Consider the following 27741-nt stretch of genomic DNA (forward strand, 5'->3'; position numbering starts at 1 on the left):
ATTTGGGAGCGCCCCCTTGTGCCCATGGACAGCCATGCGGTCCCAATACCCAAATAGCTCTTCAGCGGCGACCCAAACCCCCAAAGTGTAACACTGAAGTGCTGCTTAAACTATAGTTTTTTTTTTTTTTGGTTTTTTTTTCCTCCCACACGCAGCAGTTTCACTTTATTTGTGCACCACATTCTAAATGTTGGCATTTTTTATGCCATGCTCTGGGTTTTAGAATTTTTTATTTTTTTTTTATTAAAGGCTGAAGTTAGCGGTGCGATGAATGGTGAAATGTCAGCATGCAAACCGTGCAAACTTGTGCAAATGGCTGCTGTCTCCCCCCCCCACCCCACCCCCCCCAAACCCTGCACTAATTGCCTCAGCGCTAGCAAGCCTATTGTCTGTGTAAATGTCACATCTATCTGAGATAGGGGCCCCTCCCCCGGTGAGCGGCCAGGCACAGACCTCGCTGGCGCCGAGCACATCACCTCTCTGAGACAATGCATGCTGCAAAGAGAATGAGTGCTGGCCTTTCACGTCCCGGGGGGGGGGGGGGCTATGCTAAGACAAGAAAGACATAAAAATGCTAACGTGTAAAAACGTCTACATGGGTAGCAGCCCTGGGCGAGAGATTAGAGACTGAAATCTTCACCTATTCACCGTCATGTGAGTTTCTTGACTTGACTTTTTTTTTTTTTCTCCGTGGGGGTGATCTTAGGCTGTTGTTCCATGGGAATGGTTAAGCTTCTCCCCCTTGTCGAATGTGAACAGCCCCCCCCCACCCGCATACGTCCGTGCAGAAGGCAGCCTGCCCTCGATTATCTCGGATAAAGTGTGAGACAGCGAGCCGGACTGACGTGGGCCTGCGCGGCCCGATTTGCGTACTGGGCTTCATTCTACATGCCAGAATATAAGGCTGAGGGACTGGTTGCGCTCAGTCACTGGGAAGATGCTGCCTGCCTTCTGCCAGTTTACATTTCTTACACTATAAGCCACAGCTGGGTAGTTCAGGTCAAGAAAATAAAACTCTTTATGCTCAACTGGCTTTGTTGAAAGAAAATCTTGGTCTGGACGGTCTGGACCTGGACTACCCATCTTTGCATTAAGCCTCATTATTACTCGATGTTCTGGCAAATCAGCTCAGGTCCGGTAATTCGGCGAAGAATGCGACGGCGAACTCCTCCTGGTTGTACGCTTTTTGTTGCTCAGTTCCATAACTGTGATGCCACCTGTTGCACATTCTTCGTTGAGCTCAGCATAAAGTTTTTTGTGATCCTTCTGCATGCGCATTGCAAAGATTCACATGCCTAACTGCAATAAGAAAAAATCAAAAGATGAACTCCCCCCTGAATTCTGCTAGGACACTGTTGTACTAAAAAACAAAAACATTATTTGTTTATATTTTAACTTTTGGAGGGGGGGTGGGGGTGGTATTTAATGGAGGCTTTACGGGTTTGGTCCAGGAAGGAACATGATCCAGGAATATAGTACATTTTCTGTGCCTGTCACTGTGCTTTTGCACCTCTGCAGTTCTGCGTGAGAAAAGCGGCCTTGTGGGACCAGTGTCATCTGTCCTTTTCCTTAGAAAATTTTGTCAAGCGCTACCAGAATATGCTCTTTCAGTCTCTCCACTAAAATGCTGTGCTAACTCTTTCTGTAGCCTAAAAATATCGCAGTGATTCAGAAATGATGGCTGGCATTGCGGCCATTCATGACGATTTCTGAAGGTCTGATATGATGCTGTGAATGGTCACATTAGCCTCTCTCTGTCTCGCTCCCACGCAGATGCAGTACATTTGTGCATAAGATAGTTAGTGGATTATAGATCCCATCTGGTATCTTTAATTAACTGTCATTTATTGTCTGTAAACCAATCAAATCTGAGTGTAAAGAACGAAGAAAAAAATCTGCAACGCAAGGTCGATACCCTGCCCACAGCTGTGTTAATTTACATTAATGGAATTTAGACGAGTATACGTTGCATTTTGGACTGGCCAATGAGAATGAGTGGTAGATGCTAACACATGCAGCTCCTACATGTGAGCCCACGTGTCATTTGTCCACACAGAGCAATGACTCGGGCAGTTTCACGAGGGACTGTCCTGTAGCTACAGGAAGTGTTTCTCTGAGCTCTCTACTGCCGTCTGTGGCCTCACCAGGTAATAACTGTGGGGGGGGGGGACAAAGTGTTACTTTCATATCAGAATAATGAAGAAACTTTTTTTTTTTACTCAACGTTTGTTCCAGATGGTACGATTGTGAAAAGTACGCAAACAGGCTGACAGTGAGATGGAGAAATAATTTACAGTGAAGTATTTTATCATTCACTGTATTCATAAATCAAAATCACTGTGAAAAATCATCCTTTAGGCAATTGATGCAGGTGAATGTGTTCCTGGGGCTGGTTTCTGTTTGAGCTGCACTTCATCATCCGTGCTTCCATCTGGGGGCCGGGTGATCTGCTCCGCCTTGTCCCAGGACACCCTGTTTAGCGGTAACACATCTCCATTCTGATGGAAGAGAGAACTAAAGTTTATATGCTTAGAATTATGAACATGACCACATTATGCAGTTATTGGAGGGGACCTTCAGTTAGATGTATCTGTATCTATAATCAGATTCGCTATCGTGTTCCCCGGCTGTGGTGAAGCTGGGATCCGTATGTAAGATGCTGATAGGAAATCGCAGGAAGAAGGGCGTGTCTGTGCGTGATTCCTGCCTCACTTAAAGCATAAGCAGCTGTGTTTATGTGTAAATGCAGAATTAGCTCTGGAGACGGTAAAGCAGTCTGCCGCTTTGCTGGGGGGGTGGGGGGGTCTTTGTGGGTTTGGCTTACCTTCCTGTCCGCTTCAGGTTACTGGTTAGAATCCCGCCCTGAGAAGAACACTCACATCTCTGTTGGGCCTTTCTGCCCCGCCCCCCCCCCATAAAAAGTCACCTTCCTGTTATGCGAATTCCCCCCAAATCAGCTGACCCCCCCCCTTCCCAAAAATAGATAAGAATGTATCCCTTTACCTTTAATGTATCTGTGCATTTCTGAGGCCAAATCTCTGCAAATGTAAGCCATACCTAACGAAGACCGTAGTCCTGCGTCAGACAGACTCGCTCCTTATTAGTCAAAGATTATTCAGAAATCTTCCTCATGCCGCGTCCTTTCGCCATGTTACTATTGCATCTGTGCCCATGTCACGCTACACAGTGGGTATGAAAGGTCTACACGCCCTTGTGAAAATGGCAGGGTCTGTGTGATAAAGAATTTAAGCAAAGATTAATCACAACTTACTGCACCTTTGTTTCAAAACTACAATCTGTACAAAGAAGGTGAAAACAAATCAAAAACTTTACAGTAAAAAATGAAAATAAAACCATGTATAAATTCAGTAAACGTGAAATAAGTTCTGTTTTGTTTTGTTTTGGCAGAGGTGTGTAGATTTTTTTGGCCCCCCACCCAATGTCAAACTCTTTCCACTGGCCTCAAAGGAGACCAAGGTAGGCTCTGTGAAACGCGTTTGTGCCAGTATTTGTCGTTTTCGTTTTGAATGGTCTGCTGAGCCGCTGCTGCCCTGCTGTTAGAGGCGGCCGGTGCTCCGGCCTCTAATTGTGTCCTGCTTTGCTCTAACAATCGCTGCGTAGCACGAGCAGCACAGCCTGTGCTCTTACCGAAGGCAAGCAGTGCTTAAGATGCTCACTGTGCATTTCCCGTGGTATTAAATGGGAAACACGCTCCCCGTATAGAGTAATAGAGGCTTTTAAGTAGAACTGTGTGCCTATGTTCATTTATTGATCTTTTGGTGCCCAGAAATCCTGCAGTTTTAGACTGCCGGCCTTTTTTGGGCTGGGTTACCTCAGCCTCGCTTTGACAGAGCTCCAAATGCACATTCTATTGACCGATACAGAACTGGTGGTTCTAGAAGTCTGCCGGTCGGACACTGAAGGAAAGCACAGCTTGAAGATCACCTTGTATAGTCCAGGTCAGTCGCCACACTCCAGGGTCAAAGGGCAATCAGGCCTGGAATCTAAGTATAGACATGTTTAAAGGGCCAGATCATTCTGCTTCGAAACCTGAACTAGACTGACTGGACGAGACTGTTGTACCAAGTAGGACCCGCCTTTCACACTTGATCACTGTATACTGTCGGTAAGGTTCAGAGCCACTGCATTCTCTCAGTACACGCCTGCTTACAGAACTCGGCTCGGTGGCGCCCCCACTATGTGGAGTGTGTGTGAGTCCGCAGTGCGGTCAGCAAAGCCAGTGTATATCGCCCTTGACAGCGCTGTCAAACAAAGGCCACGCCGTCTCTGAGGGGTTTCCCCAGCTCTGCCCCCCCCCCCCCCCCCCAAGCCTCATATGAAAGTTTAATCCCTGAACATGTCCGCCAATCGATCCCTGTGCTGTATCTGCACATGGGTGTTCAGTGACGGCCACTGGCTGCCCCCTCGCTGCTCTTCTCACTCGTTTATTCCACTGTCATCCCATCAGTCTGCCTTTCATGTCTCTCTCTGCCCTCTACTGGCCCTTTAAATAAGTTGGATCCGACATTCATTTAGTGGCAAGAGAACTTGATTGGGCTGCATGTTTCTGCAGGCGTTTATTTGCGGACAGTATGAAGCATTATGACTGCGGAGTCTGACAGCAGCATCTTTATGGCGCGGCGGCATGGGGCCCTGGAGCGCGTGTGGAATCTGCGTGTCCCCGCGTCACGTAGGGCCCCCGCCAGTGAGACTTCAGTGGCCGCCGCGAATTGCCCACAGTGCATTGGCTGTGAGTGTAGGTGTGTCTGCCCAGGACTGGAGCAGAATCCCATGCAGGCTGTAGCGCAGCCCGATGCCGTGTGCTGCCTGGGATGGGCTCCAGACCCCCCAGGGCTCTGACAGAGATAAGCGGGCGAAGATGAATGGACTAGTGGGAGAGTCACAGCGATGGCTGTGGCGGCGGTAATGGCGGCTGATTTATGGCAGCGGCGGCAGGCGTAGCGGTATAGGCGCGAAGTGCAGGAATATTAGGGCTGCTTCCAGTCTGTGCGACGCTCCTGCTCGTTACGCACGGCGTTCCCAGACCCACCCAGAGGCACGCAGAAACGATGCAGCTGGAGGGGCATTCTGGGAAGCCCCCCCCGTCCAGCCGACCATGTTCATCCAGCATGGAGCTGTTGACTTTTGGTCTGCTATTCTGGGGAGATCTCAGCCCACAGAGATGGAGCGAGAGAGGGAGAGAGAGAGACCTTTGGTGGTTGGTAGCTGCACCATTTCTATTGGCTGCGGGATGCTGCCACCCTACCTGGCAGGATTTCAGGCTGGAGTCGCCATGGCGACACAGGGAATGGGCCAGGAAGTAGATATATCCCCCTCCCCCAAGGACAGGACCCCTGTGGGCAGAGGTCTGGGGCAGTTTCAGTCACAGGGCACGGAGGAAAGGAGCGGTCTAGCACGTTGGGGCTTTTCACTGCGTTTCCCTTAAGAGGTTGGCTTTGGATTGGGCTGGCAGTGCAGGAGATGATCGCGGGAAACTTCATACTTGAGATTCCTGAAAGCCAGTCCCAGAAGAGGCCCAGATGCCATCCACTGCTTAATCGGCAGCTCCTGCCCCCACCACTGGCTTTTTAGTAATATTCCAGTGAAAAGTGGCCGTGTTAGCATCTAAAATGATAACGTGACAAAACCGGAGACCCGGGCCTCAGTGGGGGGGGCGAAGGGATGGTGTTCCCGCAGCCCGGGGGGGCGCTCTCGGTGCCGGCGGGGTAAATCTGTCAGCGCACTCTCCCCACACTGGTTTGGGAGCGGCAGCCCGGGGCGCTGCACACGCCTCGTCTCTTGGGCCCGGCGCACCCTCAGCCTTGACCCACTTTTTTTCGGGAATCTTACTGTTTGAACGGGAATAAAAATCACTGACAAAGTGGCTTCGCCGTTGACCTCCAAGGCCAATGTCGCTGATTTTGTGCTTTCATTTCATAGTGATTTTTTTTTTCTCCCTCCCTCCCTCCCTCCCTTCCTTACTGGGGTGGGGATGGGGGGGGGGGTGATGCAAAAACTGCCACTCAGCTGAAATGTAACCCCTTCCACATGGACATCATGTGCTCTCGTGTGTCTGTATTTTTACCTGTTCATCATTTTTCTCCTTATAGATTCTAGTCGGGGAGGACTAAGCAATTTTAGTAGTTTTACACCCTGTGCCTCCGTCCGGTGGGAGGCTAAGGAATAAGCACTGGCTAGTGGCTATTCGCTTTCACTGGCAGTGTCACGTTCAGGGATCATTTTACTGCTTGTTCTGATCAATAGCGGAGATGGGTAGAGGCGGGGGGGGGGGGAGGAGGGCGCACACCCACCCAGCCCCCTCCTTCCCATTCTCAGCCTTCGCTATCGATCAGAACAAGCAGCAAGACAAGTATCGCGGTTGAGAAACGCAGTGGGACTCTGCCCAGCGATTTGGACTTGTGGTCCGCACTTCATGAATGGAAATCAGGGGCGATTCTAGGATTTATTTTTAATGCGGGGGGCATTAATTGATAGAGAGGGGCCAATTTTATCATTAACCAATAATATGGTTTGAATTTGTGATTGGCGGGGCCAGTCAGCTTTCAGCTGGGACCAGTGCCCCTATGGCCTCACCCCTGAATACGCCCCTGATGGAATGCAGTATGTGGTCTGGGTTTGCCAGTATGTGGATAGGTGTCTCCCTCTCTGGTGAACACTGGCACACAGGTTTGTGTGTCTGCATTGAAGGAACTTATGCCATCTTGTTCATTGATGATTCATGACTTCAAACATCGAGATAAGACCCCATATTTAACCATAACCCAGTGCTGGCGTGAAGCTGACTTTTGGTCAGCTGCTCTCAAACCACACTCTGGATTCCTGGCTGTGTCAAGTGGCTGAGGACCAGTGGTGGGGAACTGTCTTGGAGAGCCGCGTGTTTTTCCATTCCAGGGGATACCAAGCCAAAACTGGTGCAAGCAGTGCATTTTTGGCACGTTCTGCCAGTACACTAAAAAATAAACCGTGTTGTTTTTTTCAATGAGCGGTAACACACTGCTGATAATCCCTATGAAGTTTCCGGTATGCCACACACTCCCTGTCCACAGTCCGTGAATGAGCCCTCTGTCATACTGCATAGCAACCAAAAAATAGCACCAGGTGAGACTAAGGTTTTCGGACACCAGTCACTTGACCTGACCCGTTATCTGAGTGAATGTTTAAAATAGCCAATCAGTGACTCCCGAGCCAAGTAGCTTATTGGTCAGAGTCTCCTCGGTTATGGTGTATAATCAGACATGGCCACGCCCCTCTGTCCCCAGACTGTGCCCAGGGATCTACGTGTGTCCGTCTGCTGCGAGGTCACGAGGTCAGGGATGCCGGGTACCTGTGTGTCTCATTGCTCCGTCTGTACAGCTGTGATGTTCGTAGTTCCATAAGTCCTGCAGTCTGTTTTCCCTCAGTTGTTCAGCCGTTTTTATACATCTTCAAAGGAAAACAAACAAGAGATGTAATTTCCAGTTGTGAAGAATCATCATGTATTATGGTGAGAAACAAAAACTTTGAAATATTAGTCTTTCCTCTCACTTCAGAGACGTCCTTCTGTGGTAACCACATGTCTGTCTGCGTGTGTCTCTGTGTCTGTGTGCATTTCAGCTTCCTGCTCGTGTTCAGCTGTCTGGTGCTGTCTGTCTTCTCCACCATCCCTGAACATCAGAGCTTCGCCAACGAGGGTCTCTTCATCCTGGTAAGAGCTGAGTGGCCCCTGACTGCAGTCACTGGCCTCCACAGACTCTGCTGCTCCACCTCATCCACGGTCCAGACGTCACCCAACTTCTCATGCCGTGATGGGCCTCCTTGGGTTTTCTCGGCCCTCCCCCAGCCATCGCCCCCGCCGACTCCCTCCCGTCTCTCCCCCTCCCTCTCTCTCCCCCTCATACTGTACTTACACATCTGGCTCGTTGGAGATGCTCTTACGGGAAGCGAAAGAGCCGCGTAAGCAGGACAAACAGGTTCCAGTGTTGTCGAGTGTGCAGGAAAACACGGCCGCCATCCCCTGGACGTCTCTGCTTTCCTATCGCTGCTCCGGCAGACTCCATAATGGGGGCCTTGTCTCCTTCCGTTTTCTTTGGTTGTAGGGTTACACTGCCCTCTCTCGATCCGCTCCCCCATGAGGCCGTCTCTGGTCACGCAGCGAGAACACGGGAGCAGGGGCAGAACTATAGAAACGGCTTCATCCCTCACGTGAGGCACGGAAGGGGAGCCTAATTTATTTAGAGGAGCAGAATGGCTGTGAAGAGTGACTCCCCATTGTTTCCTCAGTCTCCGATGACTGATTGGGCCAGGGTGCTCGAGTGTGATCAACAATGCTAAACAGCGTCCTCGTAATGCTAATTAATGCTGCAGATAAGGTCGATGCTATCGGCTGTATTGTGTCCGTGTGTGTGCTGGCCTCGTTCTGCTCCGCTGTAAGCGTGTGTGTCAGCAGGCTATGGCTACGCTGTTATGTAACAGGGTCACATGGCTAATTTGTCATCACAGGTCCCCTTGGCAGACGGCTGAGATTGTAGTTTACATGCAACGCTGGCTTTGGGGGGGGTGGACCTCACAGCCTCGCTGGCTCGCTGTCACCCCCTCCAGGACTGGGCCAGAATGATGGTTGTTGCCTTGTCACCCCCCTGCAGGAGTTTGTGATGATCGTGGTGTTCGGACTGGAGTACATCGTGAGGGTCTGGGCCGCCGGATGCTGCTGCCGGTACCGGGGCTGGCAGGGCCGCCTGCGCTTTGCCAGGAAGCCCTTCTGTGTGATAGGTGGGTAGCTGTGTGCACGCGTGCTACTGTCATTAGGTTTATATTACAGTATGTTGTGGGGACCAAACCCCACAATGAAATAAAAACCTGACCATTTTTGGGACCCCACAAAGATCTGTGAATGCAGTCAAAAAAGTATCAATGCCAAAAGTGTCGTATTTAGTTTGGTTACTTATAGTTAAGGTTAGGGCTGGGCAAGGGTTAAGGTCGTCATGTTGGGGTTAGAGTTTCCCCCATAGAAATGAATGGAGAGTCCCCACTAAGACAAACCTGTTTATTACTGTTATTGTGTGGGGGTGTTTGTGCTGTGCAAATAGCTAAAACGCTACACAATTCTGAATTAGACAAATGCAAAATGGTAAAAGCAATGTCAAGGGTCAAGGGTCAAAGTCCGGACCCAGCTAATAATGTATCATATGAATCAGCATGGTCCACGTGGTTTGAATAAATACAATAGAACCAGCAAACGGACACACGTAACTCATCATAAGCCCCCCATGACAGAGTGCCGAAACGATCAGCGAGCCTTTAACCGGTCTTCATGTTAAGTTCCCATTTTTGCTGTGTATTGATATCTCTTTCAAAAGTGATTGTTTATTCATGCGATGCTGTTTTGTTGTTGAAAATCGTTGCGGACCTCTGACTTGAGAACGCCGGGGTTAAAGGGTGGCGATCCGGCGCTTGGGTTGGGCTACGCTGAACTGGCATTTAGCTGCTTTCAAATAATGTCGTCTTTGTATTGCAGTTTTCAAACACTGGCCTCCTACCAGATAACACTGCTCACTCCAGATGGGTTGTTGCAACCCGCTGCTTTGACAGATTTAGTACAGGCCCCCTGCAGAAACAGGCACGGCTTCAGTCCATCTCCTTGTCGTTCTCTTTAGTGCCAGCCTCTGTGTGCATGCTTGTCGGGGGAGTAAACAAGGGCAGGACCACAGGGGCGTCGATCCCAGCTGAAAGCTGATTGGCTCCCGCAGGGCCCCTCCCCGTCACTCACAGATTCAAAATGTATCATTGGCTTATTATGAGGTTGAGCCCTATGTACAAGTTATGGCCGCTCTTATGCCCCCACCTTAAAAAAAATCCTGAATTGCCCCTGATACTTGTGTGCATGCTTACCTCATATGACTCTGACCCCCCCCCCACCAAATGTGGTTTGGTTTGCAGACTTCCTCGTGTGTGTGGCATCCATAGCGGTAATCTCGGCCGGCACGCAGGGGAACATCTTTGCCACGTCTGCGCTGCGCAGCATGCGGTTCCTGCAGATCCTGCGCATGGTGCGCATGGACCGCCGTGGCGGCACCTGGAAGCTGCTGGGGTCGGTGGTGTACGCCCACAGCAAGGTGAGGGTGCCCCCTGCTGGCCACACCCAGATGATGTGAAAGGAGATTTGAAAATATGGAGGAGAAAACATGACGAGCAATGTTCTGCTTCAGGAGCTCATCACAGCCTGGTACATCGGATTCCTCGTGCTGATCTTCGCCTCCTTCTTGGTTTACTTAGCCGAGAAGGAGGTCAACACGGAATTCTCCACCTACGCTGACTCCCTCTGGTGGGGAACAGTGAGTACTGCGCTGACGGACAGAAGGGGGAAGCGACTGGTTAATGGAAGGATCACTTTGTTGGCGCTTTGTGTGGGATTTCAGCTGTGATGCGTCCTCCTTCCTTCCCAGTCTCTGGTATTAATATCCTTGTGTAAATGCAGATCACCCTCACCACCATTGGATACGGGGATAAGACCCCACGCACCGGACTGGGCCGCGTGCTGGCCGCCGTCTTTGCCCTATTGGGCGTGTCCTTCTTCGCACTGCCAGCAGTAAGGTTCTCCCATTGGCTCAGCCCCCCCCCAATCAGTCTCCTCCTCAGTCACTCAGAGCTGGCGCTGATTTTCCTGTCTGTGCTCCTGCAGGGGATCCTGGGCTCTGGGTTTGCCCTGAAAGTGCAGGAGCAGCACCGGCAGAAACACTTCGAGAAGAGACGGGTCCCCGCAGCCAACCTCATCCAGGTGACAAGTCCAGAGAGCCTCACTGTACCGGGGGGGCGGCTCCTTTCAGAGGTCACCTCACAGTGAGGGTGTGTCCGGCCAGAGCCAGCCTCACTGATTTGCGCGTGTTTGTGTGTGTGTGCGCGCGTGTGCGTGCAGGCCGCATGGCGTCTCTACTCCACAGATGCTCAGCGCTCCTACCTCACGGCGACCTGGTACTTCTACGACAGCATGCTGCCTTCGTTCAGGTACGTTGGCCGTCCCCCTCGAACCTGAGGCCGTAGTCTGGCTGACCCTGCAATGAATCTCACTATCAGATACACACGCACGGACACGCACTCACACACATACACGCGCGCCGTGCCACACGTGCTACCGAACATGCTGCTATGGCAGCGCGTAGTAAGATTCACGATCACCCCACCACAGGAAAACGACAGAGACCTGGTTTGCCACTCTCAGCACAATCAGGGCCTGCTTACATGGGCCTGCTGAGCGTAGGCAGGCCTCGCCAATCGAGGCCCCAGATGATTTCCAAGGCATACAGAAGGCGTTTTAGGCGCCTGCCTTATAGCCACGCAGATACAGCAGGCAGCCCCTGACTTGAGCATTTCCTGTGTTCAGGGCTGTGTTGTGTGTTGGGTTTCTGGCTGGAAACTGGCAGCAGGCATTACAGATCACATTAAAGACCCACCTTCACCAGTGAGATATGTCACAGTTTTTGTCTTTATTTTACACGGTATTTCACACCATCAGCCCATTCGCCCATGTCAGTCTGTGTCGCTTTACATCTCGTTAGTCGTAAGTGTGTGAGGCTGCTGTCCTCTGGCTTGGCAAACGACCACAGACAAACGCATCCATCTCCGCCCCTCCTTCACGAGCGTCTCTGCACACACACAGCCTAAAGCGGCCTGCTCTGGTGGCCGCGGCAGCCAGACGAGATTCTCACACATCCGCCTTCTTTTTTGAAAAAAAAGTTTTGTGTTGTGTTGCTTTTTAAAAAACCCATTATTTGTTGTTTTTAAGTATTTGAGCATTAATTTGACTAATTGTATTTCTTTGTTTTTGTTTTTAAAAGATGGGGATATAGGAATTGGATTTATTTAAGCACTTCAGATGCGCAAATCTTAATCAAATATGCACTGCAAATTTTATCAGGCTTCCTGCATAAGGCCTTGTCTATTAGAACACAAAAGAATGTTTCTGTAATGTTAAATGCAGTGGGGAAAACAGCAGCTTGTAAACCACTTCATAACATCCCCTTCTTTTTAAAACTAAGAGTTAGTTTGATTTTGCCTGTTTATGAGTTTCTGTTTCATCTTTTGTTCTTTTGTATGCATGACTCAGAGAACTGACCCTACTCTTCAGTCACCTGCAACAGCAGCGTAGTACCAAGAAAGGCCAGCACTTCCACACACTGCTGTCCGGGCTGCGGCCCCACAGCTCCCCCTTCCTGTCGAGGGACAGGTATGCAACAGCCAGCCTGACGGCGCACAGCGAAGCCGCCACGGAGACGCACGTATGCGCGCTTTGGCTGTGTGCTGTTACCCGAGTGCGTTTGGTAAGCAGGGCAGCAAGCCTCGGTTTGGCTTTGCAAACAGGACAAGAAGTTTGGAAATTCCATTCAACCCCGGGACAGTTCACGATCTTATTTATTTATTTTTTAATTTAATTTCATTTTAATGTTAAATCCTTCATTTGCTCTTTGCACAAGCACAGGTACACTGGAGTGCGTCTCTTCTCCTGCCCCATCTCGCTCTCCGTAGTTTGGGGCTCACAGCACAGGGTCTGCTAATGTGCGCCCCCCCCCCCTCCCCCGGAGCTGGGGGCTAAGGGCCTCGCCCACGGAGGTTGGGGCTCAATCCGTCGATCTTCTGAGACTTACCCTGCGGAGCCACATGCCACCCCCCGTTTTGATCGTTTTCGCCTTTTTGGTCTTTTGTTTTTTGCACTATTTTAGTTGGTTTGTTTTTCTAACAGAAAGCCTTTGCCAGGCTTTGAGAGTGAACCGTTACCACCATTAGCCGTAAAATGGTCCCATGTTGACTCTCTCAGCCTTAAGCTGCTTCTGCCGTCACAGGGAGCATCGCGCTCTGACCTGCTGTACTGTGAGGAGCCCGTGGGCCAGTCCCAGTCCCCGCCAGGGCCAGTCCCAGTCCCCGCCAGGGCCAGTCCCAGTCCCCGCCAGGGCCAGTCCCAGTCCCCGCGGGCTCGTATCCCCGTTCTGTTTTAACACCCCCCTGCTAACCCTCAGACGTCGTTCTCTGTCCTGCCAATCTCTCCTCTTCCTCTGGTGGTTGTCCTCCCTGTCATTACCATCTGCTGCCATTTACCATTGGCAATATCTCTTTCGCCCTCTCACTCTCTCTCTCTCGCTCTCTCTCCCCACCCTCTCCCATCTCACTCCGTCTCCCCGCCTCACGTGTTCTCAGGAGGGCAGGAGTCACACGCAGGTTTGTTGAATTGCCACTTGTGTTGCCCCAACCTCATTCCAAAAAAAAAAAAATACCAACCCAGCGTAGCTGCTTGTCTGCCTGGTCACTGTTTCCCATTGACCATCTGCATTCCCGTACGTGAGTCCATCAAACCCATCCAGGACATGATGATAATGGGACACTTTCTATCTGCATTCCCTAGAGGTCATTCAGAGGATCATAGATAGTGAAGTTTCAGCAGCTGCCTGGCAGGTTGCACCTCTTATATTTCCAGAAGGCCGCACTCTGTTGGGAGTTGCACCTCTATGTTGCGGCATGTCCACTGTCTACCTGTCCACATGTCTTCATCCCTGCAGCCACAGCCACAGAATATACACACACCACCGCAGGAACATGTACTCTGGTTTAAAATTCTCTGCCCCTCCCACCTCACCTTAAGCTCCACCCCCACCCATGTGACCTGATTAACACCGACGGACACCTCACTAAACCCCGCGGTGTGCCCCCTCCTCCGAAACCCCTCCCTGTCCCTCTCCAGGCCCTGCTCCTCACCCTTTCTCCTACCTTGTCTCTTCAGTCAGCTCGTATCTAAAAAGCGGGGTCTCTTCCGGATCCATGCCGGTCGCAAGCAGAGGTACCCAAGGCCATGAGCACTGGGCACGCTTGACCCCCTTCCCGAAAATCCTTTCACTGCCTCGTTTCAAACCCTTTTTGGTCCAGTGCGCTCTTGTCTAAAGTGGGCACTTTAAATCCCTTTATTCATTTGCATCAGATCCAAAGACCTGCTCTGGGCCAGAAGCCTTTCAAACGAGGCTTTTTTTAATTTTATTTTTGCACTACTTCCTGATGTATGTGGCTCGTGTGCTGCACTTTGGGTCCGAACCTCCTCCTGTGGCCATCGAAGCCGCCGTTGAACACGGTGGCCAGACTCTGAATCCAGCCAGTGGCTTGTGGCCAGGCTCGTTTATATGATATCGACAAAATCGTATGAAGGAAGGAGACGTCGGACGCCAGCGTTGACTCTGCATGGCTCAATGGAGGCTTTGAAATGCATGCATGGGCCCATCTAATCCGGGCCCTCACCGTCAAATGTGTTTCCTGCTAAATCCCGCTCAGGCCACTTCAGCACCAAAACCAGCAGTTCTAATTTCTGTAGAAATGTCTACCTCTAATTTCTTGGCTAATTTTTGCGAATAAGCCTTGTGTGCTGCTTGGTTTTCCTACCAAGAGTTCATGAGTCACTTTGCCTTTGACTTGGGCCATTTCATCACTCGTGTTGAGCCTGTTTAGCAGTCTGAGACACATGGCTGGCGTTCATGACGCCCACAGCCCCCTCTGCACTGCTGCATTCCTGAAAAATAACTTAGAATCATCCTGCTTATGGCCGCAACTGTATTGTTGGTCGCCTTCATTTAGAAGCGACTGATTTATCAGTAAGATGTCTGATTTATGGGGAAGACAGTACCCCTTACAGATCGTTTGCTGCGGCATTCTTGCTCTAGTTGCTAAAAATCTTCACTGAAGAATGCTCTGCATGCCGGTGAGGCGATGCGGCACCTTGGGGTAGGTGTGCCGGACTCCCGAATGCATGTTGCATGGGTTTGCATCTGACTGCATGAATGGGATTAATTCAACTGTGTGTGTGTCTCTCTCTCTCTCCCCAGAAAGTACTTGAGCATTTCAGCTTGCGTGTATGAAACGCTCTTTCAGCTAATCCTCTCTGCTATTTAAATATTCATTTAAATGGCCGCCTAAACGCATGGAGTATATCGCAGCGAACTCTCCAAGTAAACAACCTCGTTATGTCTCGGTCATGCACCGTAGCACCACTTTTTTTTTTTTTTTTTTTTTAACGTTTTTATTGCAATTACTTTTTTGTGAGTTAATTCACATGAGGTACATAAGTGTTCACAAAGCAGTTACTGCCATTACTGGCAGTTCTCGGAACTTGCCTTAATTTATTTGTTACAGGCAAGAAGGTTCTTGCCAGCACACACCTGGTTCGCATTCAGCTGTATTGACATCCCCAGTATTCAGGCCAGACTGGGCCATGCAAACATCGTTTCCTACAGAGAGTCCGATTCTCGCAGGCGACTGGTACATATTCTCTGGGGTTCTCTGCTGCGGTGGATCGAGGTGGTAGCGATTTCCCTCGGTCCCTGGAACTTGTAGATTGACCAGACAATGATGGAAACGGCTCGCTAACCAACAGCCAATTACCAGCTATGATGTCGCATTGGGGGTTTGACCTAAACGGTCACGCTCTGCCTTTTTACAGCCGTAGGACTAACTAGGTGCTCTGTCAGGCTACGAAGGGAAGGACTTACCAGTCAAGTCAAGTTTATTTATATAACACATTTAAAAATACCAGTAGTTAATCCAAAGTGCTGTGCACAAAAGGAAAAGAATTCAAAGACATACTAAAAATGGCAAAATGACCCAACTGCTATTTAACAAAATACAAGTTTTAAGATATGATTTAAAAGTGGTGCATAATACGCAAATGTTAATGAAATTAAATATTTTAATAATGTAATCAATAACAATAAAAATGTAAACTATTAAAACATGCTAAAAACGGAATAGAGATTCAAACGCTAAAGAATAAAGAATACATTTTTAAGGCAGGATTTAAAAGTGGTAATACAGGGAGACGGGTGAACCTGAAGTGGCTGGCTATTCCACAATCGGGGGCCAAGGGTCCCATAATTCATACCCAGAGGCTGACCTTACCATTGGCCAGTGATGTGTTTTGAATTAATGAGTGACAGGGGAGCGGTGATCCTTGGGCCAATCAGCTTTCAGCTGGGATCGGTGCCCCATGTGGCCCCGCCCCTGCACTCTCCCCTGAGCAGAGGTGAACAGAGACTAGCTGTGGCTAACGGGAGAGGAGACGCGCTCATTAAGGAGGCCCTCTTGTTTCCCAGCAGCCCTTGCTCTTAACATACTGCCGCAAGGTTTTAATTTCTGGCATCTTCTGCAGTGGCGGGAAGATGGGCTTCCGTGACCGGATTCGGATGAACAACACCCGGGCAGCCCAGACGGCACGCGCCAAGGCATCGCCCCTGCCCACCAGTGAGGCACGCCCCTCCCCCAGCTCAGAGCACCCACCCGAGGCTGCCAGTCCTGAGAAGGTGCAAAAGAGCTGGAGCTTTAATGACCGCTCGCGCTTCCGCACGTCGCTGAGGCTCAAGCACCGTCCCGCCATCGACGGTACCCACAGCCCCGCTCCCATCACGCATGTGCAGCATCACACCATGTGTTTAGGCAGGGTGTAGGAGGTGCCAACGTCATCATCAGCCAATGATATATTTTGAATTGGTGATTGGCAGGGAAGGGACACTTCAGCGGCCAAACAGCTTTCAACGGAGGACTGTGCCTCCGCTGAAAGCTGATTGGCCGCCATAATCCTAGAATTAGGATTATGGCACTCCATGTGAGCATGGAAAATAGTGCAATTATGTCATTTCCAATGTCTGTTACATTCTACACAGACCCCAACTTCCTGTGTCTGTATGTGTTTTGGGTGGGAATTTATATTTGGCAGTGTTTAAAAGGCAGGCAGGCCATGTGCATGCATTTCAAACCCGAGTGTCTCTCTCTGCACGGACGACACACCCTTCCTGGCATAGCAGAAGGAGCAGGGGATGACTACACAGACGAGAAGACATACCCCGATGTAGCTATGGACGAGGTGATACCAGCCGTGAAGGCCCTCATCCGCGCCGTCAGGTGAGCCCGCCGTTCCCGTCCTTAGAGCTCACACTCACTTGGGGGTCTTTGAGTGCTTGACCAGGTGAGTGTTAAACAAAAACACACCATATAAATGACTGAATTGTCTGCCCCCTGCTGGTTATTCTCCAAAGCTCATGCACTTTGTTTGCTTGTGATAATGTGGATATCTAAAAGGAAAACACCCACTTCAGCAACACCAGAGAGACCGGTCAGAGTGCCCAAACCCCCCGCCCCCCCGTGTGTGAGACGCTCTATACAACCAGGGTCATGCAACTCATGGCTACAAGCTTCCCTTGGCCTGGCCACCCAGCTCCTGAGATGGTGTCCCCCTCTCCCCCCACCCCCCCCCCCCCAGCTCCTGAGATGGTGTCCCCCTCTCCCCCCACCCCCCCAGTTCCTGAGATGGTGTCCCACCCCAGCTCCTTAGATGTCCTCACCATTCCTTTTAATCACTGTAACCCCGTAGCCCTTCCTGCAGATGCCCAGACGCATTAGATGTTTCTCTTCGTAAGCAATAATAAGTGCATCCTTCACCTGCAACGAAACTTCTGTTTTTCCTCAGACCTGCTCTGCGCTCCCCCTTGTTAATTATTAAGACGTAATGTTAGGATCACTTCTGACCTTGCAGCTTAAATCAATACTAAGCAGAAAGCACTGACCTGTAATTACCTTGGTGTTACGTTACAGACCTGAGGGGCTGGGGGGGGGGGGGGGGTGTCCACTCATGTACATGTTTCATTAAGACTGGTAATGCTGAGCAAGACCACACCTCACTGGGGGGGGGGGCTGCCTGCTCCCTGGTGGATAGTGTGGACCTGCAGAATGCAGGCCTCCCTCCAGAATGCAGGCCTCTCTCCAGAATGCAGGCCTCCCTCCCGCCCAGACGGGCTACTGGAATGAGGTACCCCGTGGCGGCAGGGTACAGATCGGGGCCCCCGGGGGGGGAACTCACACCTAGGGGCCTCCTGTTTGTCAGGATGTTCCTGGCGGCTGTCCGAGACGAGAACAGCTTCAGCTTAGCTTTTTATTTTGCCGAGTCGACATTCAAAATTTGGACCGGCCACCACTTGCTGCCGTGCGATTAAAATACGAGCCGTACACATGCAAAAGTTCAGCCGCTTCCTCGCTGCTCCAGTAACTGGGTCACTGCCGCGCAGAGCCAGTGACGCAGGTGTGCCATGTGGGCCGGCTTGCTCCGCGCTCCTCTGCACGTTGCCCGGGTTCTGCGTGCAGGTGGGGGGTCACGCCTTCAGTTCCTCGCGTTCCTTTCCTGTCTGTCTTTCATTCATCGGGTGGAACATCAATGTGAGGGTCCACGTTCTCAGAGCAGAACACGCTGCACTGAGACAGCCCGGACGCAGGGTCGGTGCCGCAGGACCTCCCGGCCTGAGTGGCCGTACAGACGGGCCACTCGGCAGCTTGTGCCAGGGGTCGGTCACCAGGTGTTTGCCCAAAGGCTCATCAGTGAGCCACAGAACTACAACATTGTTTATTTTCTCCTTTTACTATGCAGGAACTTCAGCAAAGATGGATGTTCTGAGGTGGGAAAGGTGTTAAAATTAGCGAGGTGCAAAATGCTGACGTTTGGCTTTGGACTCAGTCGACTGGCTGTTCATCAGCGCGGGGTGGAAATGTGTGGAGTGTGCGCTTTGGTGTGCCTCGCAAAGCCTCAGGTCCGTGGGTCTCATTCTGTTTTTTTTTTTTCTCTTTTCTTCGTTGAACACAGTAAGTGATCACCTTGCACACAATGCTGCACATAGTGAGAAAGTCCCCCCCCCCCCCAGTAAAAAACAAAAGGAAGGTTCCAATGGGTTTGAAACTTGTGCCCATGTTTCTAAGGGCCTGGGTTCAGATCCTGTATTGCGGTTATGCACTTGAGCAAGTGGAAATTAGCGGGAGAACATTTTAAAATGAATTTGAGGAAGCACTTCTTTACACAGCGTGTAGTTAGAGTATGCAATAGTCTTCCTGTTAGTGTAGCGGAAGCTAAAACCCTGGGTTCCTTTAAATCAGAGCTAGATAAGATTTTATCAACTCTGAGCTATTAGTTAAGTTCTCCATAAACGAGCTTGATGGGCCGAATGGCCTCCTCTCGTTTGTAAATTTCTTATGTTCTTATACGAGAACTCGTGGCCCTTAACCCGAGCTGTTGCAGTCGGACCCTGTGCTCTGGCCCCCTAAACGGAGCACATACACATGTGTCTGTCTCATGGAGAGTGAGGTGGGATGTGCGGAAGCTGCACTCTCTCCTCACAGCGATACAAATGGGAGCCCTCCTCCACTCCTCCAGTACCTAGTGGGCTTTCATTGATCATATCTATTTATAGCCGGCTTTGTAAAGGACTTAAAACATTTTAAATGAATTATACACTGTGGCGCCTTTGGGATGTTATCTGTTTATCAGCTATGATACAGAAGATGTACAGGAGCTGAAGGCATTTCTGGTCTCCTGCTCTGCGTAAATGTAAATGTGCTATAATCTCTCGCACATTATCAGAGGGAAGTTCAGCTGGCCGTTCACCAGAGCTCTGGAGTTCTTAAAGGGCTCATTTTCCACCAGGACACAATGAGAGTTTCTATTGCTCCAGGTGCCTTGGCCGCTGTTGGTGCGCTGATGGCACAGGATGTGGTGCCAAGCGGGCAGCACTGGCACCAGTGAAGGGGGCGGAAATTGGGGATAGCCACGGGTACGAACAGCTGCGGCACGCGGGGGCGGCATACGGGCCCCTCAGTCAGCACTTTTGTAAAAAGCTGTCGGGGCAGGGGGAGCAGTTACAAATGAGAAGTAAATTAGTTTTGTGAGGGGGGGGGGAGGGGGGTCTCAGTCATTCTTTTGTTTCTTGTATCCAGCCCCCCCACCTCTACCTGAGGCTTGCCATGGAGAAATTCTGCAGGAATCTGCAGAAAAAATAACCGAAGAATAATAGAAGAGTCTTCATGAGCTCACAGCTGGACTCGGTGATGGGGGAGGGGGGGCCATGGGAAGTCGCCAAGCTGGGGGGGGGGGGGGGCTTGTGTGGGAAGCTGCCAGGCCACATGTGGGCCTTTCGCTCTCCAGCCTGACACTGAAGAAACGGCTTTGACAGAAAGGACAGGTGCTGTTAGAGGGATTCACATGTGTAACCGCTTCGTGCTGAAGAAGCCTTCAAAGATGTAACATGCAATGTCCAGGCTTAGGTGACGGTGCTTAGTGTCAGGAACGAGATAGTTAACCTCAGTGTTTGTTTATTCGTTTTTAATTTTCCTTTTGTCGGGTCAGATTGTGAAGCGTGCAGGTTTTCTTTGGTTGTTGGCATCCCGTCGCGTGATTGGCTGTGCCAGCTGGATTCCCCGCTCTAAACCCCGCCCACCCACTGAGGCAGCTGTGTTGCGTCCCATGCGGGGATCACCCTGTGACCCCACCTGCTCATGGGAGATGGCATGTTTCCTCATAAAAGGAATTAAATAGAACCCCCCCGTAACCCTGTGCAGTTATGGAGGTATCTGTCACGGCAGAGGGTGACAGACTAAGGGTTGCTGTTTTATCGTTTTTGTGGGGTCATTGTGGGCTCTCCTTTCTGTTGAGCCAGCAGGCACAGAACAGGCCAATAGAGAGACAATTAAAAGCAGGATCTGCTGTCGTGTGGCATGTTAGCTGCGGGGCCCCCAGGGGGCAGTGAAACGTTTGCTCGTGCCGCTGTTACGGCCCCCTATAGTCGCCCGGCTGTCGTCGTCCTCATGTCAACAGCGTGATTAAAGTCCTAAATCTTCAGGCGCAATTACCTCATCAGGGCCTATATCAATCCTTTAATGGCTTATAATTTTGAACTTGTAAAATTTAGTGACGTACACGGGATCACTGTGGTAATCAGGAGCAGTCTGTGGAGGATGGCTGCAGTCGCTGTCTCTGGCTTCATACAATGGTGTTCAATTTGTCTCCAAACAAAGATTCTGTTCATTCCCATCTAATTATTACATGCTTGTCCTATAAACTTTTGGAGATTAGGGTTCGATTCCCTGCCCCGCCTCTGTGCGTGGCGTTGGCGTGTTAGAACATAAGAACGTCATGGGTCGTCATGGGTTTTCCAGTTTCCCCCCCACAGTCCATAAATGTTAAGGTAAATAGAAGCTGCTGACTTGCCCATAGGTGTGACAGGTGTGTGTGTGTCCCCTGCGATGGGTTGGTGCCCCATCCTGGGTTGTTCCCCACCTTGCGCCCCTTTGGCTTAGGGGATAGACTCTGGACCCCCCTGACCCTGCATAGGATGAGCAGATTTGGATAATGAGATCATGTGTTGTCCCATTTGTGGCCTTTCGTAAGCAGGACCCTCAAGTTCCTTGTGGCCAAGCGTAAGTTCAAGGAGACGCTGCGTCCGTATGATGTCAAGGATGTCATCGAGCAGTACTCCGCGGGTCACCTGGATATGCTCGGCCGAATCAAGAGCCTGCAGAGCCGGTAACCACCCCCCCCCACACGCATACGCGCAGAGCTGCACGCGTGACAGCTGCTCTATACACAAGACCTCTAACCAGCCTTTACCTCACAGGGTGGATCAGATCGTGGGACGCGGACCCAGTCAGCCAGACAAGAAGGTGCGGCATGAAAAGGGGGAAAAGTTGCCCTTGGATTTGGACCCCCACGAGGAGCCAAGCATGATGGGGCGCGTCCAGAAGGTGGAAAAACAGGTACGGGCATCCACTGAGTTTTTACCAGTGTGACTGCTGTAGCAGATGGCATGACCAGCGGAGAGTGATGTTGGTCAGTCATATATTGTGGGAATGAGTTTAGTGGAGTTTAGTGGTATTAAAAGGCGAAACATGAGCAGAATGAGTTGCTGTAGGACATAACCAGGCCATAATCCTGATGACCTCATTGGCAGAACTCTGATCTACAGCGTCTACTCATTAAAGGTGTAGACCACACAGGTGTGGGTCGGAATGCCTGAATGTGGGGGTGTAATTGCGGTTGTTCCCTTGATTTACCCTGACCTCACCTGGGCTGCTCCAGTAAATATGCAGCATGTTTGTGAGGCTGCTTCAGGTCATTTTCAAACGAAAGCAGAGTGTTAACTGGCACGTGGTCCACAGGTGCAGTCCATCGAGAGCAAACTGGACATGCTGCTGAACTTCTACACGCAGTGCTTGAAGAAGGGCTCCTCGCACGTCACCCTGTCCTCCCTGCTGGAGGCCGACCTCACCTCCGACTATCACAGCCCAACTGATCACCAGGAGCTCTTCCCATCTGCCAACACGCTCAACATCTCCCGCTCTGAGAGCAGCACCATGGACTGAGGGGAAATTCTGGAAGGCTGACCTCACCACCTCGCCCTCATTCCAAACCCTCACCATCTGAATGACATGCATTTATTTCCTCTTCTCTCATACATGAAATTAGAACCCAGGGGCGTGGCTACGGGTGGGTGTGGCTATGGGTAGGCGGTGCCCACCCAGCCGGATTGGCTGCTCACCCAACAGAGACAGACGGAATGTAACCAATCATTAGTGATTTAATAGAATCGCTAAATTATGAAATAACTTTTACCATCCCCCCCCCCACCCAGGCTGATGACTACTGGCATCCTGGTAATGCCTCTTCCTGAAACAAATCCTACCCAGAATTCCCTGTGCCATTTCTTAAACCTCTCCCCTTCTTTCGTTTCCTGCCTTTCTGATATTTCGTGCATCGCCCTCTCCTGGCCATTTCCTCTCATGGCATCGTCACCAGAGCCGTGACGACTCTCCACAGAGGGCCGACGTCTAAGCAGAGACATGGCTGAAAAGACCATTCGCTGCGACGAGCCTTTCTTCCTCAGCTCGGGTGTGAACGGGCGTGACCGGGCACTCCCCAACTACTGATATGCAAGCGTTATTTCATGCATCCGTCTGTCTCGGTCGCCTGGCTCAGAAGCACAAGCCGGCACACAATGTAAGGCTGGCAGATTCTTCGGTTCCTTTGTTCTGAGGTTTTTCTCCTTATGTTGTCTATGAATTAATATCAGAGAATGTGAACAAAAAAAAATCCGTTTTGGGGTTGGGGAAAATGCGATATTTTTTACAGATCTGTTTGATTTCGGCACTGAAATTGGAGAATCTCGCTTCCTGACTGGGCTCAGATGTTCTCTGCTGATAGCCTGGGAGCTTCCAGGGAATGTACTGCATGTCCTTTTGTCACCGTCACTGTGGAGTGTTTGCGGACAGGTGGCCTCGGGTTTGTGACTCAGCACCTGAACGAGGGGGCAAGCAGGAAGCCGCTCGGCAAATCCATCCTCGTCCTCGACTGACTCTGCCCCCACAGTGACTTTTACTGGTCCATCTACAAATTCTTTACAGGAGGGGCATTTTGCGTTGATTCCCCTTCCTCGCATGTCCATCGCAGATTTCAGTTTAATCACAATGTTCAGAAAGAAACTGAGTAAAAACAAGCCTTCCCTAAGATTCTGCTATGCGATGGAGAAGGTTTGGACGTGAGCAGCGGTAATGGAGCAGAGATGGTCACTCTGATCCTGTTCTGTTTAGGGAAGAGGTTTGTGATTCACCTCTGTCATCTCCTTCAGCTCGGTTTCTCGTTGCATGGCCCTATTTCTCTGTCGTCATGCCGGTGTCCTACCATACACCTTGACCAGGACATCCATCAGGGCTGTTGCGTAACCTGTAGTGAGGCCAGGATCTTCTCCCCTAATCAGATCACGCCGTCCTTTTTTTACATACAGCATCATCCTGACTCTCACCTCTGTATTAAGGTTGCCACCTGCGTTTTACATTTATTTTTACACTATTTTTGTGTAAATCTACCGCTGTGGCCTTAAACTGTGAGGCAGGACCCAACCCCTTACTCCACCGAGCACATCAACACTAAGCGGCACGTCAGTCGCCTGCTCAGCACCTCAACCGCCGCTGTGGCACAATCCACTCAGGTGGCCCCTACCCGGTTATACAACACCAACATCTGCTGTCGCGCTCTTGTCGTTTGTACTGGAAACATTAACTACATGTCAAGTTCAATATGACTTCATAACCTGTCCTTGCATAGGTTTAGGCACAGTCACATGACCACATGGCAACCATGATGACTGAGGGTGTTTCTCAATATGCATACTTGACCGTACTTGTGTTCTCGGGGTCTTGTGTATCCGCTTTATGTCTTCGTCCATGACGGAAGACCAGCTCCAATCCTAAGAACAGGAGTACAGAGGAAGGTAAAAATCCCCAGATGTCGTTCTTGCCCCACCCCAAATATCAAAGATGTGTCGTTGGCATCCTCACCTAACAAGACCAATCCCATGATTCATGGCACCCCAAGTTCATCATTGGGAGGCAAGTTAGCAAGACAGGTCTAGCCAAGACCTCAAGTACGACCTTTGTGTTCTTGGTATGGAGAAGCACCTGAGTGCCTGGCCCAGACAGAACATATCCTCCTGAGACCCAAGGAAAAAAGTGTCCTTCAATTTTAGGGTATTTGTCTTTGGAGGAAATGAGACGTCTTACATGACGTCTTATGATTTTCTCTTTTTTTTATTTTTAATTTACAGCATGTCCTCTTTAGTGCACAACAGGAATAAATGTTTCCTTACATCAGTGAAAAGATAGATGCAAAAAAAAAAATGTCCACTACAATGGACATAAATGAATGGGTGGGGTCTCAGGAGGATATTCCGCAAACTTGAACTCATTTCTCCCGCTTCGGAAAGAAGCTGCCGACTCCTTTCAGACCGACAGCTCGGTTTGACATGTTAAGAAAGATCCAAATCAGTAGTGCACCTGAACTGTGTGTTAGCTTGATTATTTTGGTAGAGGTTCTCCTAGTGGCATTCACTTCGTTATTTTAATGGACGGAACTGGAATACCCTGCACTCGTATCACATAATTTGTTTCTGTTCACAGAGATTTATCACACGATTGTTTTGTAAATGTTGCAAATTCAGTTTTATTTTTTTATGATCTGCTCTGCTCCACTGGTTTTCTTACACGTGACTTGTAGGTGCTTATATAGACAATATATTTTATAGTTTTTTTTCTTAGTAATATGTATGTTATTGAAAGCCATAGTAAAACAAAAAGTATTATATGAGTGAAATGTCTCGGATTGTATTCAAAAGGTGAATAAAGCTAGTATTTTGTTTAAAGAAACATACTGGCATCAACGAGGACAGTGTATCGTAATTTGTTTCTGCTCAGGTGATACATTTTGCTGTAGGAGTGAGATTTAAAGCAGAGTGGCTAGCTGGTTGTTGATGTACAAAAGTCCTAGATGCTTCAACTGTATTGGAGAAAACATATCAGTTAGCACCCAATGGACAGTAAAATCATAGTGAGGTCATTTTCAATCCAAATAATTAGCTAAATTAATTAACAAAATAAGAAAAAAAGCCAGCGTGTTTCCATTGCCCAGAACTATGCTGTTTTTTGTTTTGTTTGTTTTTTGTTTTTTTTGCCTGTCGTTTTTTGTAATCTACGGAGCACCTGAAGGGACCTGTGCAAAAAAAAAATGCTCTTTCATTCGCGTGCGCACGCGAAGTTATCTCTGGTGCGCGCGAAAGTAACATAATGTTAATTTTTTTTGCACAGTTCCCTAAAGGGGCTCCGTAGTAGTAACTTTTTCAAATTAAAATCTTGCCGATACCATCCGTTCACAGAAGGGATCACTGTCCTGCTCACAAAACATAGGCTTACTTTAACTTGATCTGACGTGTATTTTGCACGACGTAGTTGTCAGCTATTGTCCTGAAATATCTGTCAAATGTTGTTTTGTTTTAATCAACACCTTAATGAGATCTGGGGGATTTTCCATACACCAAGATTTCTTGATTTGCCCGATAACTTCTTGGATTGATGGTAGTCTGGGCTAAATGGACTTTATCGTCGTTGACTTGCATTTAGCACAGACTACTTTAAATCTGACAAGTTATTCATCTAAGCAAGAAATCCTGCTTGGTAGAATATCCCCCTGAAGTGCTTTGGATGAAACTAGAGATCGAAATCCTGACACTCTTCAGTGAAAACGTCGTCTCTCTTTGATATTTTTCCCTTTATGTTTAATAAAATTATCAAATTTTATTTTTATGTAACTTTAATTATATATTTATGGATAATTATAAATAATACGGATTCGTTATATATTTTTATAGTTCGATATAGTTTGTACTTAATTACATTTTATTGGCCGTATTGTCTTTTTCACACTTCTGTACATCAGTACACCAGAGGGTGGAGAAAGTGAGAATATCTTGGTTGATCTGTTCCGTGAACGAAATGAACTACAAACGATCTGCAGACTGACATCATTTTCTTCACTTAAAAGAGGAAACCCAGTCCTGCTGTCACAGTGGTACTGTACGCCGAGGCGCGCGCTAAGGGACCGCATTTCTCAGCCCTGCTCCTCACTGCACGTGCGCTGCAGGGGTCTTAAATGCACATGCTCCGGTGGACATTGAATGAGTCTCTACAATGCAAATTACTAAAGATTCATAATTGCAAGTTTTAATATGTTTAAGCCAAATTGTTGCTAGGAAATTGGCTTTTAATAGGTTAATAATTTCCATTAAATATCCTGGCGTTTTTTTTCCAATTTATCGGCATTTTATTAATTGACTGCTGCCGTTTTTTAAATGGTTAATGCGATTACAGTTTATGTATTAGACTATTGTGTATTGTTTTCAATTTGTTTCAAACGATGAAGGGCTCAACTTAAGTGAAAACAAGGATATGCGTACGCTATTCCTCTTAAACCAAATACACTTTCAGACCTGTCGATTAACACGTGCTTGGACATTCATAAACATAACCTGAAGGAAGCAATCCCATGTTTTAGTTACTGATTTTTGTTTCGGTGGTTAACAGTAGGTAGACTGCCGGCAATAGGTGTGATCGCCGGGGAGACAGTGAAGCGGTTATTGTAAAATTGCCACTGCGGATGCAGTTTAAGTAAATATAATCCCTTTTGCCCGTTTCAGACCCTTTACTCTTAGAATTTACAAAAAATAAATTATAGAAATGGGAATGGTCGCTTAATCTTATATTACTACGATTGAGCTCGTGAATGCTTACCAAACGATACTTATTAATTTAGCATTTTGACCACAACCACCCTGAGCACGGTAAACCTCTCCCTGCAGAATAATGCCATTATATTACAGTATAGTAGACTAACCTCCTTCCCGCCTGCGTTTCACTCTGCATGCGTTGGACGAGCGAGTCCGCGGAAAGCCGCTAGGTGGAGCCCCAGACTGTCCGGTCTACTCGGGGCTATGAGAGGCGGGACCGAGGGTTACCTTACCGCGGGGGATTGTACCGCGGTGATGTGCATGGTCAAGCTCTCTGCATGTATTCTTTCTCTTCAATTCTGTCGATTGCTTGAATGTACATTTGTCCCAGATCACACCTTTCCGTGTTTGCATCTTTCTTATATAACAGTTATGATAATTTAAAACGAAAAATGCCTGTAAAGCAATAAATTGCTAAAGAATTAATCAGAGTCTTCCAGTGCGATTGAGGAAATAATTACCTCATTATTCCTGAAGATCACTTGTATAGCTAGTCGTTCTTTAAATGTTATCATTTTGAAATAGTACCTCAATATAATACCTGGTTAATTTATTATTTATGTCTCAATAAAGTTTTTTGAAGACTGAATATCGTCCCGTGACTGTTGGTGCCCTAATTTTAGCACTAAGAATCATGTTGTTGTTTTTTTTTTAATTACTGTTTGTGTGGCAATGACGCAGATTTGCGAATTCCATGGTAGCTTAAGATGAAACCACTTGTCAAAGGCATTTTGGAAGAACAATGAATATTTTGACATTATTGTTAAACATTAGGGCCATGGATGAACGGCATATGTAA

At 49.0% G+C, this 27741-nt stretch overlaps 1 protein-coding gene across 4 annotated transcripts in view; it reads left to right on the top strand.

Annotated features, from left to right (window-relative positions):
* LOC111854305 (potassium voltage-gated channel subfamily KQT member 4) overlaps positions 1 to 27531 on the top strand; it is a 46652-nt gene extending 19121 nt beyond the window's left edge. The window contains exons 2-14 of one of the 4 annotated variants that reach the window (XM_023832159.2): positions 7615 to 7705; positions 8643 to 8769; positions 9937 to 10112; positions 10206 to 10331; positions 10475 to 10585; positions 10679 to 10774; positions 10913 to 11001; positions 12101 to 12220; positions 16172 to 16401; positions 16821 to 16920; positions 21227 to 21358; positions 21450 to 21588; positions 21991 to 27531. In XM_023832159.2, coding sequence (XP_023687927.1) covers positions 7615 to 7705; positions 8643 to 8769; positions 9937 to 10112; positions 10206 to 10331; positions 10475 to 10585; positions 10679 to 10774; positions 10913 to 11001; positions 12101 to 12220; positions 16172 to 16401; positions 16821 to 16920; positions 21227 to 21358; positions 21450 to 21588; positions 21991 to 22194 — 1741 coding nt within the window. In that variant the 3' untranslated portion in view covers positions 22195 to 27531. Of the gene's footprint in view, positions 1 to 7614; positions 7706 to 8642; positions 8770 to 9936; positions 10113 to 10205; positions 10332 to 10474; positions 10586 to 10678; positions 10775 to 10912; positions 11002 to 12100; positions 12221 to 16171; positions 16402 to 16820; positions 16921 to 18436; positions 19883 to 21226; positions 21359 to 21449; positions 21589 to 21990 lie in introns of those variants that run through there. The other 3 variants (XM_023832160.2, XM_072705566.1, XM_072705567.1) reach the window with 3 other exon arrangements.
* Positions 27532 to 27741: the final 210 nt, after the last annotated feature.

The sequence above is a fragment of the Paramormyrops kingsleyae genome, chromosome 23 (genome assembly GCF_048594095.1).
Source record: "Paramormyrops kingsleyae isolate MSU_618 chromosome 23, PKINGS_0.4, whole genome shotgun sequence".
Classification (NCBI taxonomy): domain Eukaryota; kingdom Metazoa; phylum Chordata; class Actinopteri; order Osteoglossiformes; family Mormyridae; genus Paramormyrops; species Paramormyrops kingsleyae.